At 39.6% G+C, this 15,369-nt stretch overlaps 1 protein-coding gene across 5 annotated transcripts in view; it reads right to left on the bottom strand.

The window, feature by feature from the left end:
• cfap36 (cilia and flagella associated protein 36) overlaps positions 1-9,417 on the bottom strand; it is a 133,105-nt gene extending 123,688 nt beyond the window's left edge. For all 5 annotated transcript variants that reach the window (XR_015758453.1, XR_006312539.2, XM_043696015.2 and 2 more), the window contains exons 1-2: positions 9,204-9,417; positions 8,858-8,922 (exon numbers count right to left, since the gene is read on the bottom strand). Coding sequence is in view for 3 of the 5 variants with exons in the window: in XM_043696015.2 (XP_043551950.2) it covers positions 8,858-8,922; positions 9,204-9,402 (264 nt within the window). In the remaining 2 variants the exon portion in view is untranslated. The remainder of the gene's footprint in view (positions 1-8,857; positions 8,923-9,203) is intronic.
• Between the last annotated feature and the right edge of the window lie 5,952 nt (positions 9,418-15,369).

Here is a 15,369-nt window from a genome sequence, read left to right as displayed (position 1 = left end):
TTTTGCCCGAAACGTCGATTTCGCTGCTCGTTGGATGCTGCCTGAATTGCTATGCTCTTCCAGCACCACTGATCCAGAAACAGGAGGTTGGAGACTGGGCAGTGGACCTGCTGTGCGTGGATGAAGTGCCCAAGCCAGTAGCACTTGTGGATTTCCATCCTTCCCCTAATTCCATTTCCCAAATCTTTGCCCACTCACTTAACCCATCTATATTCCTCTTTAATATCTGAAAGTGCTCTTCACAACTTACCCTCCTATCTATTTTTGCATCATCAGTAAATTCAGCAACCATATCTTCAGGCCTTTCATCAAGTAATTTATTTAAGTAATAAAACATTTGAAGTTCCAGCACTGAGCCCTGGTGCATCATTCTTAGCATCAAAAGGTAACAAGAAAATTACTAGATACCAATAAATCATCAAAAGTTGTGAGTCGTGGCCCAAAATCCCTAATCAGGGTCAGAAATTTTATTTCTGATGTTGATCAGATTAAACAAAAAACTCTTACATTTTGATAATTTCTGGACTGGAGATTTCTAAATAAAGGCCTTCTATTACAACCTGTCCAAGTATTCCCAAATCCAGCACAGGAGATAAATCGCATAAAATCACACATGCTTTTACAGCACTGAGTGCCCATATTCGTAGAATTTAAATGCCCAGCAGACACTTTGAATGCTACTGTAAAAAGGCAAGTATGTAAGTTAAGTGAGGGTTAGGGTTGGAGGTGGGTGGGAGAGGCTAAGGTGCAGGAGGGTAAGAGGATAGGGTGCTAAATTGAAAGGAGGCTTTAGAGACTAAATGGACAAGGTGCCTGTGGTCCAAATTAAATGGATGGGTATGAAGTTTGACTGGGAGTGTTAGGTCAGATTTGGGAGTGGCTTTTTGGTTTGGAGTTTGTGGAGTGTCAGGTCCTATGATGTTGAATCATAGAGGGGTGGATCCTGCCAGGTCAGGGAGAGCAGGAGGTTTGGGTGATCAGTGTAAAGCGATATAGTAGTGTCGGGTTGAGGCTGGTGAGTGTCAGAGATCGAGGAATGTCAAGAATTGGTGGGGAATTTAGTTGTGGGGTGTCAGTGGTAAGTCAATGGTTTAATTTAATTTGCCATGAATTAGAGCACATTTATAATTATTTAACTTTTCTTGAGTGATGTTAAGTTTAAGAAAGACAGAATACTCTGTCTTGTTTTTGAGGTCCAGACTGACCTCAAAATTGGAGTGTTGCATTTGTTGGGGTTAGAAGTTGGGGTTAGAAACCAGGCAAAAATTGAGGGGACTGCAAGGTTTCAAGGTGGATTAGGCAGAAAGTCTACCTGCGGACTCCAACACTATATCCAAAAATTACATAAAAAGAATAAAACAGAAAAAAATTCTTCTGCAGTCTGCACTATATCCCCATTGCCTCCAAACAGGCCCCATATTGATCAATGCCAACTTAATGCTTTCTATCCATTTCCATAATGCTTAATATCCTTGCTACCCGTCTACCCATTTTCTATGGCAACTCAAACCACCTACATCATCCTATCCTCCTCTACTCATCCCACAAACTGCCTCATATCCCCTATTCTAACTTACTGTCTACTCAAGCCAATGCATGTTTTTTCCTACTATCCTTTTCCCTTCACCATGGCAAATCAGCCAGCATCCATTTGTACCAGTGCACACAAAAGAAAAAAAAAGTTCTATATATTAAAATTCCATAATGCAGACTACATTGAGAAACTTATTTCTCATTTATAAAATTTACTTTTATACTTCTTCTCACTCAGTTCTCATACTTCTCAACAGCCCTTGACACATCTAACAGACGTTTACACACATTTTACAGTACAATCTTCTCTACTATTAATAATCCATTAGAAACCAAATGTCCTCCCCCACAAAGTTACCCAACCCTTTAAGTGTACCTTAATTCCCCACAAAGAGTACCCTGTCACTGCAAAGTATACCAGACACCTTCTGCAAAGGTGTCTCAGGACCACATCCATCGGGGTCTTTATTTGGCTATCCAATCAAACCCACAAAATTTAGACATGCTCTTCACAGCTCTATGTGCACGTTCCAGGTTCCCTGCCATAGTATTGCTAAAATCCTAATTCAGTGGTCAGCTGCCGCCATAAAACTTGCATACAAATGTATGAAATAGGGGCAGAAGGAGATAATTTAAGCCTTCTCAACTTAAGTCTTCTCCAAAGTTTAATAAGATCATGGCTGATTTGTTTGTGTTTTGAATTTCAAATTACCATATTACTCCAACAGCCTGAAATGCTTGTTAGATAAAGGAATAAATCTATCTCTGCCTTAAAAACAATAGTAAATAATCTTTTCTCCACTGCTTTGAGGCTGAGAGTTCTAAATTGACACTACCTTTTGACAGAAAAACTTCTCCTTAACTCTGCCCTAAAAGAGAGGTGCCTAATTTTAAAATATGACTCCTCATTCTGAACTTACCCACAAGTCTCATAATCCCTACATCCATTTTGTCAAGGCCAGTCAGGATATATTACACTTCAATGAGTCACCTCTTCTTCATCACAACATACTTATGGGCGGCACGGTGGCACAGTGGTTAGCACTGCTGCCTCGCAGCGCCAGAGACCCGGGTTCAATTCCCGACTCAGGCGACTGACTGTGTGGAGTTTGCACGTTCTCCCCGTGTCTGCGTGGGTTTCCTCCGGGGGCTCCGGTTTCCTCCCACAGTCACAAAGATGTGCAAGTCAGGTGAATTGGCCATGCTAAATTGCCCGTAGTGTTAGGTAAAAGGGGTAAATGTAGGGGTATGGGTGGGTTACGCTTCGGCGGGTCGGTGTGCACTTGTTGGGCCGAAGGGCCTGTTTCCACACTGTAAGTAATCTAATCTAATCTAATACTTTCTTACCTGTTTTGGTACCGTCAGAAAACTTTGCCACCATGTCTTCCCTTCCCTCATCTAAGTATTGAGATAAATTTTAAGAAGTTGAGGCCCAGCAAGGACTTCCATTCATTACATCTTGTCAATCAGACAATGACTAGTTTTATAACCCGTCTGCTTGGCCAGCAGAAAACAATCTTCTATCCACATGAGTCATAAACCCAACCATATGCTTTACATGCGCAATTCCCAGCCTGATTCCATCGCTGTCGCCAAGAAAATGTGAAATGTCATATTCAGGAGCAGAACTTCTGATTTCAGGCTACTTCGAATCATACTTCCTCACCACAATAAGAAAAATTCAACCTAAATGTCAATAATGCAGAGTTATCTGTATTGCTAGAAAATTGAAATCATCAGCTACTTGTGATGTTGCAATATGGAAAAAGAACTGAACTGCTTTGACACTTATTTCATAGTCTTTCAAAAATGACAGCTACCATTAAAAAGGCAGATTAAGTTATATGCAGGTTAATAATAAATGAATAAACTTTTTTCAAGCAAATACCACCTTCTTAGTGAACACAGCTATTACTGTGAACCTACTAAAGCCATAAATAACTGAATGGTGCAATTATCCTTGTGTCCAATGGTTTCCCTCTTTCTTTTGATGTGTACCAACGTCAAGTATTGATTGATTGACCGCTTCTTGGCCAGTGTGATGAAGAGCTTATGCTCAAAATGTCGATTCTCCTGTTCCTCAGGTGCTGACTGAGCAGCTGTGCTTTTCCAGCATGACACTTTTTGACAGTGTGCTGTTAAACTTAACATTTTCAAAGTAGATGCCTTCAAAACAATTTCAATTGAGATTATTGGCGTGGATTGCCCTAGTTTCACATCGCTGAAAATGTGTTGCTGGAAAAGCGCAGCAGGTCAGGCAGCATCGAGGGAACAGGAGAATCGACGTTTCGGGCATAAGCCCTTCTTCAGTTCACATGTCAAATATTGACACTGGTTTGAATCATCTAAAAGAATAATCATTTGCACTAATATAAAATGTTATTAAAACTCTGAATTTTAATGGTGGCTTATTAGCTTGCAAGTTCATAAAAATATCTATTGTCATGTTTTTTCAGTGGAATATGCCTACTTATCAAGATACTAAAAATGGATGTTGTATCTTGATGAAAAAATTGAAATCTTGAAACCATCATAAAATCACAAATCTAAAAGCTGAAATCAGAAATCTCTTTCATGTTAAATAGTCTCAAATTTTGAAACATGACAATCTTCATTAAAGTTTTACTGTAAAGGCTCAGATAAGTGACCTGATAGAGGTTTATAAAATTATGAGGGGCATGGATAGGATAAATAAGTATTTTTCCCTGGGGTGAGGGAGTCCAGAACTAGAGGGCATAGGTTAGGGTGAGAGGGGAAAGATATAAAAGAGACCTAAGGGCCAACTTTTTCACGCAGAGGATGATATGTGTATGGAATGAGCTGCCAGAGGAAGTGGTGGAGGCTAGTACAATTGCAACATTTAAAAGGCATCTGGATGGATATATGAATAGGAAGGGTTTGGAGGGAAAGGGGTCGGGTGCTGGCAGCTGGGACTAGATTGGGTTGGGAAATCTGGTCGGTATGGACGAGTTGGACCGAAGGGTCTGTTTCCATGCTGTACATCTCCACGACTCTTTGACTCTAAGTTTTGACAGAATATTGTTACGACAGGAAGACAGAAAGCCAAATCAAACCAGCCTCCCTATTCCTGTATTCACAACATTGTTAAAATTAAAACATTCAAATGACCTTAAAACTGACCCTAATGGCTCCTAACCAGTTGTACAAATTGTACAAATAACTGGTACCAGACTTTGTGAATAATCAATTCCAGACACCAGGTTTATGTAGCTTTAAAAAATTTATATTTTATAAATAAGACAGTAGCTTGAGTGGAGCAAGGTTTAATGACAAGGTAAACTGATTAATGTCAATGATTTAAACCAAAACGTCTTTGATTCTACCCTCCCCCAACACACACAACGTCAGACAGACAGGTATGGTTAAGGGATAAACTTAAAGACAAAAAAGAGATTAGACAGCCAAGTTCACTTAAGCAGACTCCATGATCCATGGTGGCATGTGAACCCAGGACCCCAGAACATTATCTGAGTCTCTGGATTAACAGTCCAGCAATAATATCACTTCTCTCCATGGCAAATAAAATTTTAAGCAAAGTAGAGTGGAGTCATAACTTTTAATCGAAAGAATAAGCAATATAAAATAAAGGATTCTATAAGTGGCGCAGTAGTAGAGGCCTGAAGATAAATGTGTGTAAATTGCTGAATGTGGAAAAGCAGGATTCCAGAATTTTCTGGATTGGAGCATAGCATAAAAAAGTAAAATCATGATGTACCTTTATACAACATTTGCCATATTAACATTTAGGTTTATGGCTGTTTTGGTCTATGTGAAATTGAACATATACAATAAATTTGTTCTGGCTACATAATTTCATAAAGAAATAAAACAAATTACATTACAGGGAATTTCATTTGATTTGCCTTGGGATGTTCTTTTTAATTACAATTGCTAGAAACGCACAGTCTATATCTACTGAAGTGCATTGTGCCAAAAAAATAACTTGGGAAGAAGAGCACTTTGGTGAAGAGCATAAACAATTATTGAACAAGTATTGTCAGTAAGGACAAATTTCAATCGTATGTTTGACCTTACTTTGATCACATCACTGCAAGGTTACTATTAGCTACCAGGCAACTCAAGGAAATGTCACAAAGGGCTCCTCTACTTGTCAACAATTGTCAAAAAGATTTGTCATACAATGGCAGGATTTTTTTATTATGACTCCATATGACCCCATTCTTAACAGCTGAATAACAATATTATTAATTTTCCCCTGAAGTATCTATGCATACTTTTTAACAAGTTAAAAACAAACACGACATCAAAAGAACATTTGTGTGTTTTTATAGTCATGTCCACGAACACATGTTCAACATACATATAAAAATTGTCCTTACTTTATAAATGCACAAAAAAAAAGGTTTTAACAAATACAAAAGCAAAATAGTGCCTTTGAGGGAAATCTGAAACTATAAATACAAAATGCTGTTAGCGAATCATCACAAGCCTGAAACATTAATAATTCCACAGAGTACCAGAACCCCCAACCCATCAAGAATTACTACATGTATCCAGGTGTCTTGGGTCAATAAGTACAGAGGTACCTCAGCTCTTTGAAGAGTTACCCTGGCTATCCAAAATAAATTTATGAAGAATTGACCTCCACAGATGCTGCCTGAACAGCTGAGTATTTAGAGCATTTTCTATTTCTTAGATGTACCACAATTTAACTAGAAAAGTATTTTATGTTATGTTATTTAACTATTACTACACCATGAACAATTTAACTTGTTTATGAGATTGAACTGCAGAATGTATAGTTAAATACTATAAACAAATCACCTTATCATTTCAAAAACTGTATTTTCAAAAAGAAGTTACTGTTAGTGGATTTTTAGTGGAAGTATAAAATGAAATACTTGAAATTAGAGCATTCTGAAACAAAACCATAAAGAGAAAAAAACAGCTATTATCTGAAGAATCTTTCCTGCTTAAAGATACTGTTTGAGCAGTTATATACTTCCAGCATTTCCATTCATACAATCTTTTATTTTAGAAATTTGCCTATTATCTAAACTATCATTAGGATGAGGAGAAAAATAAACAGGAGAGTATGCTTTAATATTAGTAATCAAATTAAAATAATGTAATATATATTACATTATACAAGGTATTCACCAAAAACGGATACCCGCGCAACTTCATCAACAGATGCCTAAGAGAAAGACCACGGAACGAGGACATACCACAACCAAAAGGACTAGCCACACTACCATACATCAGGAGCATCTCGGAACTGACTGCCAGACTACTACGACCCCTAGGACTCATAACGGCACACAAACCAACAGCCACGCTCAGACAACAACTCACCAGAACGAAGGACCCGATACCCAACATGAGCAAGACGAATGTAGTGTACAAAATACCATGCAAGGACTGCACTAAACACTATATAGGACAAACAGGAAGACAGCTAGCAATCCGCATACATGAACATCAACTAGCCACGAAACGACACGACCAGCTATTCTTAGTATCCACACACGCAGACAACAAGCAACATGAATTCGACTGGGACAACACTACTATCGTGGGGCAAGCCAGACAGAGAACAGCCAGGGAATTCCTAGAGGCATGGCATTCATCCACAAACTCCATCAACAAACACATCGACCTGGACCCAATATACCAACCACTACAGCGGACAGCTGAAACTGACAACCGAAGCGGCAGGGACAGACCACTATAAACACTGGAGGAAACATCAAAGAAGCGCTTCGCAGGAGGCTCCCAAGCACTGATGATGTCGCCTAGCCAGGGGACGAAACGTTTGCAACAAAAACTTCCAGCTCGGCGAACAGAACCACAACAATATATATTAACATATATTTATATGGTAAAGTCAAAGCTGTAAAATATTCGAAGATGCTTCACAGAAATTTTAGCAGACTAAATAACAACAATGACAAACAGATGATGATATTGGAACAGGTGACCAAAAGAGTTGGTCAGTATTGAGGAGTTTCTTATAAGAGGACAGAATTTGAGAGAGACATTCGGCAAGAAACTTCCAGAACATTGAGCCCTTTGTAGACACAAAATATTTAAATGAAGAAAATTTCAGTTAATCAAATTCACTGGATGACAGAGATTATACAATGCAGTGGAGGAAGATAAGAAAGGTAGCAATGAGACAGAACTGGATATCACCAGTACATACATAAAATTTGAAATAGTATTTTCGATCATACCATCCATTTGCAGTACTTGGTGTAAAATTAGAAGAGGCTAAGGATAGACTCCAGAAAGTAACTATTCCAAAGTAGGAAAATAAACCATTGCTGTAAATTCAATTGCTACAACTGGATGGATAAGAATGGAGCTGAAAATGTGTTGCTGGAAAAGTGCAGCAGGTCAGGAATGAAGAAGGGCTTATGCCCGAAACTTCGATTCTCCTGTTCCTTGGATGCTGCCTGACCTGCTGCGCTTTTCCAGCAACACATTTTCAGCTCTGATCTCCAGCATCTGCAGTCCTCACTTTCTCCTTGGATAAGAATGGAACCTCACTCAACTTTGTAGAAGAGAAGGGAGGCATTGGAGAAGGCTGTTGTGAATGTCGAAGACTGTCCACTGGTCAAGAGGATGAGGAGGGATATCACACAACAGTGTATTTTTTGCATTCTGATAAGGATTATTTCAGTGTTGTAATAGGGGCAGAAGATGTTTAGAGAGCATCAAACAGGACATTCTTTACAATATCAAAGGAAGCTACATGATCAGCAGTGTAATTAGAGGAAATATCAGAAATTTACTGGAAATAGTGTAACAGCTAAAGGTAGATCAGAAGGTTGCAGGGCAGTTGAGAGAAACTATAAATGTCAGAAGTGAGAAACAAGGGAATAAAGAATGTAGGATGATCATAGAATCTGCTATTTTGGTTAAATATGTCTGCATTGTTTGTTCACTTTTGCAGATCACTATCATGTTTATTTTATTTGTAATATTTTTAAAAGGATAGTCCAATAATATTTCCCATAATCAGTTCGCAATCTAAGGATGAGATTGCGTAATATTTTAATGGATTAAAGCACACAGTGAAAAGTTTGAATAAGTACTTAATTTTAAAGTATAGGAAGTCTTTGCCATTCGTGCCCCAAAGGAAATTTTCACCAAGTTATCTTTACACTTCAGCAAGAAAGTCGCATTTTCCATAAGAAATGCCACTTATTTTCTGACAGCTGATTTATTCTGTTGGACTCTGCTTTTTTGAAACGTCGGGGGACTGCAACAAGGAAATCACAACAGGTAATTTCACAAATTGTAGTAAACTGCACCTGATGCAAACAAACGAACTCACCAAATCCTTGTAATCCTGATGGATTTCTGTATAAGATAATTTATTTTCCTCTTCATCATCAAAAACTGAAATAAAAAAACAAGTATTTACCCCAGTTTCCCTGAAATCATGACCCCTATAAAATCTGCTATTTCAGTGTTCGCAGTAAAGGCTTTAAGATTGAGTAAATACGTCAGCATATATTAAAACGATGATAACGCAGATTAACCCCAAGCAGCACATCACCGTGAACGAGAAAATCTGTTGACACATCGCAGAAGGCCTAAAGCCCTAAATCACAACCCGCTAAAACAATCTTTAAAACCCACCAACGAAAGAAAATAACCGGAAATGTATAGCTTCTCACCTGCACAGTTTTGTTCGATGAAATCGGTGATTGGAATAGTCCAACATGAACTGCTGAGAAAGCCAGCAATTCCCTCCACCATCCACTCTTCCATTTTCCCAAAGCCGAAAGGAAGGCGGCTCAGCTGAGCAGCAGGACGCCCATGTCCCCGGATGCAAACTATTCCAAGTCTGTTTCCATGACAACCAACGAGCCTCATCGCTGACAGTAACTTGATTTTTTTTTCAACGTCAATCGGGAGGCACGTCATCTCATTGTAGAAGCCCGAGATGATCTTGTGCGGTACCAATCTGAAGTCGTCTTTCTGAACATTAGCCAGGAAAGCCCATGGTCATAGTGCTGATTATGACATATTGTATAAATACGTTGTTATTCTGTTAACCATATTGCCGGCCTTAATATTAAAGGTGGCATTTCTCTGGATATTGCTCTCGTTACGTCAAAAATGTTTTTAGATACATATGGATTTAGGAGTGGGAGCAGGCTATTCGGCCCCTCGTACTGCTGGGCCTTTGAATAAAGTCATGGTTAGATTTGGACATGGTCTTATAACTCAATTTTTCTGTCTGACCACATAGGTCTTGGCTGCCTTGACCGTCAAGATCTATCGAATTCTGTCTTGAATAACTTAAATGATCAAGCGTTCACTGCTTTGTACAGAAGAGAAATCCACATACTAATGACCCTCTGAAAGGAACTAGTGTCCTTAGCTGTGTCTCAAAAAGGGCACCTGGTTATTACATATGTATTATTATTGGCTTTATTCCTTTCAGTGGACATGTTGGACATGTGAACATGCAACCAGAAGGATAATCCTAATTTCAAATATTGTTAAATACCTTGAGATATTTTAGTACCATATCAATGCAAACATATTTTAGAAAAGCTCCACTTTCAACACTGAAATAAATAAAACATTTTTCTTTCATTCAACCACTTGAAAATTGCTGTGCTAGATTTTGTTTGGATCACTAAATAGATTTTTTTAACTTGATGAATCTTTGAACTTACTTATGGAGTCGTAGAGTCACAAGGCACAGAAACAGACCCTTCAGTACAACTTGTCCATGCTAACCAAGTTTCCCAAAGTAAACAAGTCCCATTTGTCTGCATTTGACACTTATCCTTCTAAACCTTTCCTATTCATGTACTTGCCCAAATGTCTTTTAAATGTTGTAACTGTACCTACATCTTTCATTTCCTCTGGCACTTCATTCCACATACAAACCACTCTCTTTGTGAAAAAGCTGTCCCTCAGGTCCCTTTTAAATCTTTCTCCCCTCACCTTAAAATTATGCCCTAGGGATAAGAGCTGTGCTATTCACCTTATCTGTGCCCCACATGATTTTATAAACCTATATAAGTTCTTAAAAATCTTGTAATCACATCCCACTGCCAAAGAGTACTTGGTTCCCTCATTCTGCAAACGATGCATGACACGCCCCAAGGTGTCCTTGGACCAGATCCAAAGGGGAACCCTGACTCCTAAAGTGGATCGTGGCCATCTAAAAAAAATTGCACTGAAAACAACCTGAGGTGTCCTGTGCATTCTGGGTTCTGTACAAACAGGATTTAAAAGGACACATTGATCATTTTGATGGCCATCAGTCTTGTGGAACTATGCATACATGAAGTGTGGGCTATTTGTCTCGGGAGACAGCCCTGCAAACATTGGAAAAGAAGTATGGGAAGGGTAGGACTTCCGTGTCCAGGGATTTTCTATGTTTGTACCACAACACAGTGGATCTCCAAATTGGCTGAAATCTGGGCCCATTTTGATATCCCTGCTTTGTAGAGTCGAAAGTGTGTAAAATAGGGGAGGTCAGTTCTTAGGATATTTCTTTTGGATAGCCAGAATACTCCTTTAGAGAGCTGAGGTATCCCTGCAGGTATGGTCTCAAGACATCGTGGAGTGGGATTGTTTCAGGTACCTTTGGGTGAAGGGGCATCAGATATACTTTGGAATTGTTAACAGTAGAGATTGTATGTCTGGAAAAAAATTCATGAATCCATTAGAACTGTCAAGGAACTGTCAACCTTGATTACTGGATCTGTTCAAAATCTATCCCATTTAGCAATCTGGTAGTGCTATACAGCACAATAGAATGTACATTCAATGTTATTCTTACTATTGTCAATATTAGTAATCCATTTTATGATTCATCTTAGCCCCTCCTGATGTTCCCAGCATCATAGATACCATGCTTCAGCCATTTTACTTCACTCTATATATTAAGAAATAGCCGAAAGCACTGAAAGTGACACAGGCTATGAGTCCTGACAGAATTATCGCATGAGTACTGAAGACTTGTGCTCCAGAATTAGCCATACCCCTACCCAAGCTGCTCCAGTACAATACAGCTACAGCACTGGGATCTACAAGGAAAATTACCTGGATACATCCTGTCCAAAAAAAGGGACAAATCCAACCAGGCCAATTATTATCCCACCACCATACAATAGACTGTGAGCAAATTTAAAGGAAATAAATTAAATACATTAAAATTTATATATTTTAAAAACTTGCCCAGATACTCACCGATTAGCACCTACCCTTGTGCTGTGACAGTTTTACTTTTACTTTACCTCACTCTCTGATGCTCAAGGTCATTCATTTTGCTGCTCTTCCGTGAGAGCACACAAGTTAGTACTGCTTGCCTCCTTGCTCTCCAAGCAATTAATCAGCTGCCTAGTGTCCTCAGAGCCAGTTCTTGTTTATTTTTTGTTGCTTCATTCTCACACTGCTCTTTCATTCATTCCTTTCACCCTGCTGTGCTCTTGGGCCTGCCAGTATTCTCTCAGCACATTCAACCAGTCAAAATCATAACTCTTGTGGCAGGTTTTCCACTGGCCAGATCGTCACTATGTCAGCAAAGATAGGAGTTGCGCATGGGAACATTATGGAAGCCCCATTGTAGCACACTTCGAAGGAATTGATCAGGAAATTGAATATTCTACACAAGGATTTCTCCAAAATTCTCTGTCTAAGTCAGTCACATGGGATAGTTCCAATGAAATTAGGTAAAATAGTTACTCAAGAAAAGTTAGACTATTAAATGCATAGTCTAATTCCTGAGTAACTAAAAACAGACCCCATACTTTTCTCACACGCCACCAACTAAACCTCCCCCAAACTCTTTACCTCCATTGTGTGATGCAACCCCACCTATTCTCCACCACCTCCCAGACTCATGATAGCTCTTCGTGAACTGAAATCTTGAATCTGCTATCCTGAAGTCAAACTTTAGCTACAGGTTTGATTTGATTTCTTGACTTGTCATAAGCTCAACAAATATACACTTTCTCCATTCATTTTATTCACTAACACCACAGAATTCTATTTGACTGAATTACATGGTTCTGGTAAATGAGGTATTTAGGTCACTGTTCCAAATGACGTTTTGAGCTTTGTTTCAAAACAGGCACAAATAACAAAATCCAGTTTCCAAAAAATTATTATCATGTTTAAAATGTGCTCTCTGAGGTGCAGATACTTTCAGTATGTTATGCTCAACCATCTTCATCAATGATCTTTCCTCTTTCCAAAGGTCTGAACAGTGTTCAGCATCATTTGAAATTCTTCAGATACTGAAGCCATTCATGTCCAAATATAACAAGACCTGGACAATATCCAGGCTTGGACTAAGAATTGACAAATAACATTCATGCCACACAAATGTCAGGTAATGATTAACTCCAATAAAGGACAATCTCAGAACCACCTATTGACATTCAGTGGCAGTAGCATCATGCAATTCCCCATCATCAATATTCTCGGGGTTACCACTGCACAGAAACCGAACTGGACTCACCATATAAATACAGTGGCTACAACAGCAAGTCAGAGACTAGGAAATACTGCAAGCAGTAACTCACCTCCTGACCCCCAAAGCCGATAAGACAAAAACTCAGAAATACTGATGGAATACTCACCACTAGCCTGAATGATTGCAGCTTCAACAACACTCAAGAAGCTTGACACAATCCAGGACAAAGCAGCCCACTTTATTGGCACTAAATCAACAAATCTTCCATCACACCACTGCTGATGCTCTGCAGCAGTAGTGTGTACTACCAACAAGATTCACTGCAGAAAGTCAGCACTTTCCAATCCCACAATGACTTCTATGTAGATGGAGAAAGTGAGGTCTGCAGATGCTGGAGATCAGAGATGGAAATGTGTTGCTGGAAAAGCGCAGCAGGTCAGGCAGCATCTAGGGAACAGGAGAATCGACGTTTCGGGCATTAGCCCTTCTTCAGATTCCTGTTCCCTAGATGCTGCCTGACCTGCTGCGCTTTTCCAGCAACACATTTCCATCTCTTCTATGTAGATGGACAAGGGCAGCAATACATAGGAACAACATTATCTGCAAGATCCCCTTCCAAGTCACTCACCATCCTGACTGAGAAATACATCAGTGTTCCTTTCACTGTCACTAGTTTAAAATCCTGGAAGTCCCTCCCTAATGGCATTGTGGGTTGACTGACAACACGTGGTCTGCAGCAGTTCAAGATTTGATTTGATTTATTGTTGTCACATGTACCTAAGTACAGTGCAAAGTTTTGGTTTGCGTGCAGTACAGGCAGATCATAATATAAAGATCATAGGGTGATTGAACAGAGCGAGGAATATAAAGTTACGGCTGCAAAGAAGGTGCACAAAAAGCAAGATGAACAGTAGATTTGAAATTTGAGAAGTCCATTCAAAAGTCTAATAACAGCGGGGAAGAACTACATGTGTTTATGCTTTTGTATCTTCTGGTGACAGAAGAGTTAGAAGAGGCTATAACCAGGATGGGAGTGGTCTTTGATCATGTTGGCTGCCTTTCTAAGGCATCAGGAAGTGTAGACAGAGTCAATGCATGGAAAGTTTGCTTGTGTGAGGGTCTGGGCTGTGTTCACAACTCTCGGTAGATTCTTATGGTTGTAGGCAGAGCAGTTGCCATACCAAGCAGAGATGTATCCAGATAAAATGCTTTCTATTGGGTCATCTATAAAAGTTGGAGTGAATCTTTATGGGCATGCTGAATTTCCTTAGTCTCCGAAGGAAGAAGAGGCATTGTTGTACCTTCTTGACCATCGCATCAACGTGGGTGGTCCAGGACAGATTGTTGGCAATCGTCACTCCTAGAAACTTGACGCTCTCGACCATCTACACCTCAGCTCAATTGATGTAGGTAGGAAAGTGCCCTCCTCCTTGCTTGCTGAAGTCAATGATCAGCTCTTTAGTTTTGCTGAAATTGAGGGAGAGATTGTTATCTTTACACCATGTCACCAAGCACGCTATCTCCTTCCTGCATTCTGTCTCATCATTGTTTGATTTCCGGCCTACAACAATGGTGTTGTCGGCAAACTTGTAGATGGATTTTGGATGAAATTTGGCCACACAGTCAATTGTAGGGGCCTATGTACACATCCTTGCGGGATGCCGGTGTTGAAAATTGCTGTGGAGGATGTGCTGTTGCCTATCTTCACTGATTGTGGTCTGTGGGTCAGGACGTTGAGGATCCAGTTGCAGAGGGTGGAGCGGAGACCTAGGTCTCAGAGCTTGGAGATTAGTTTGGTTGGGATTACAGTGTTGAAGGCAGAACTGTAGTCAATAGGAGGGAGTTTGTCATAGCTATCCTTACTATCCAGATTTGCAGGGATGATGTGGGGGTGCCAGTGTTGGACTGGAGTGGGCAAGGTCAGAAATCACACAACATCAGGTTATAGTCCAAAAGGTGGAGTGAAGAGAAGGACACAGACGCAGGATTTAAAGGCAGAGAGATCAAAAGATTGTACAAATGGTGTGAATGGATTGTCGACAGGCTGAATAATAAGTCTCTGCAGGTGATCAAAAGTCTCAGATGGTGTGAGTAAAATGTCAACAGCTGAATAGCAAGTGAAGGGATGAAGTATAATCTGATTAATTGAGGCTGAGAGATAATTACAAACAATTAAAAATAAGGTGGTGCTGGAAAAAAAAACAAATCGCTTGAATATATTATAGGAATATGAGTTGCATACCAAGGGCCTAACCAAAGTAAGAAGTAATCCAAAACTATACAAACTAATTAATGTAGAGAGATCATAACAAGTCATCAAGGTGATGGTATCAAAACAGGACAGTAAGGACTTTTTTAGGGGCAGCACGATGTCTCAGTGGTTAGCACTGCTGCCTCAC

Source organism: Chiloscyllium plagiosum, unplaced genomic scaffold (genome assembly GCF_037043375.1).
Source record: "Chiloscyllium plagiosum isolate Xiang-an unplaced genomic scaffold, Cpla_swu_hap1 HiC_scaffold_10, whole genome shotgun sequence".
NCBI lineage: Eukaryota > Metazoa > Chordata > Chondrichthyes > Orectolobiformes > Hemiscylliidae > Chiloscyllium > Chiloscyllium plagiosum.
This window is presented reverse-complemented; position numbering and strand designations above follow the sequence as displayed.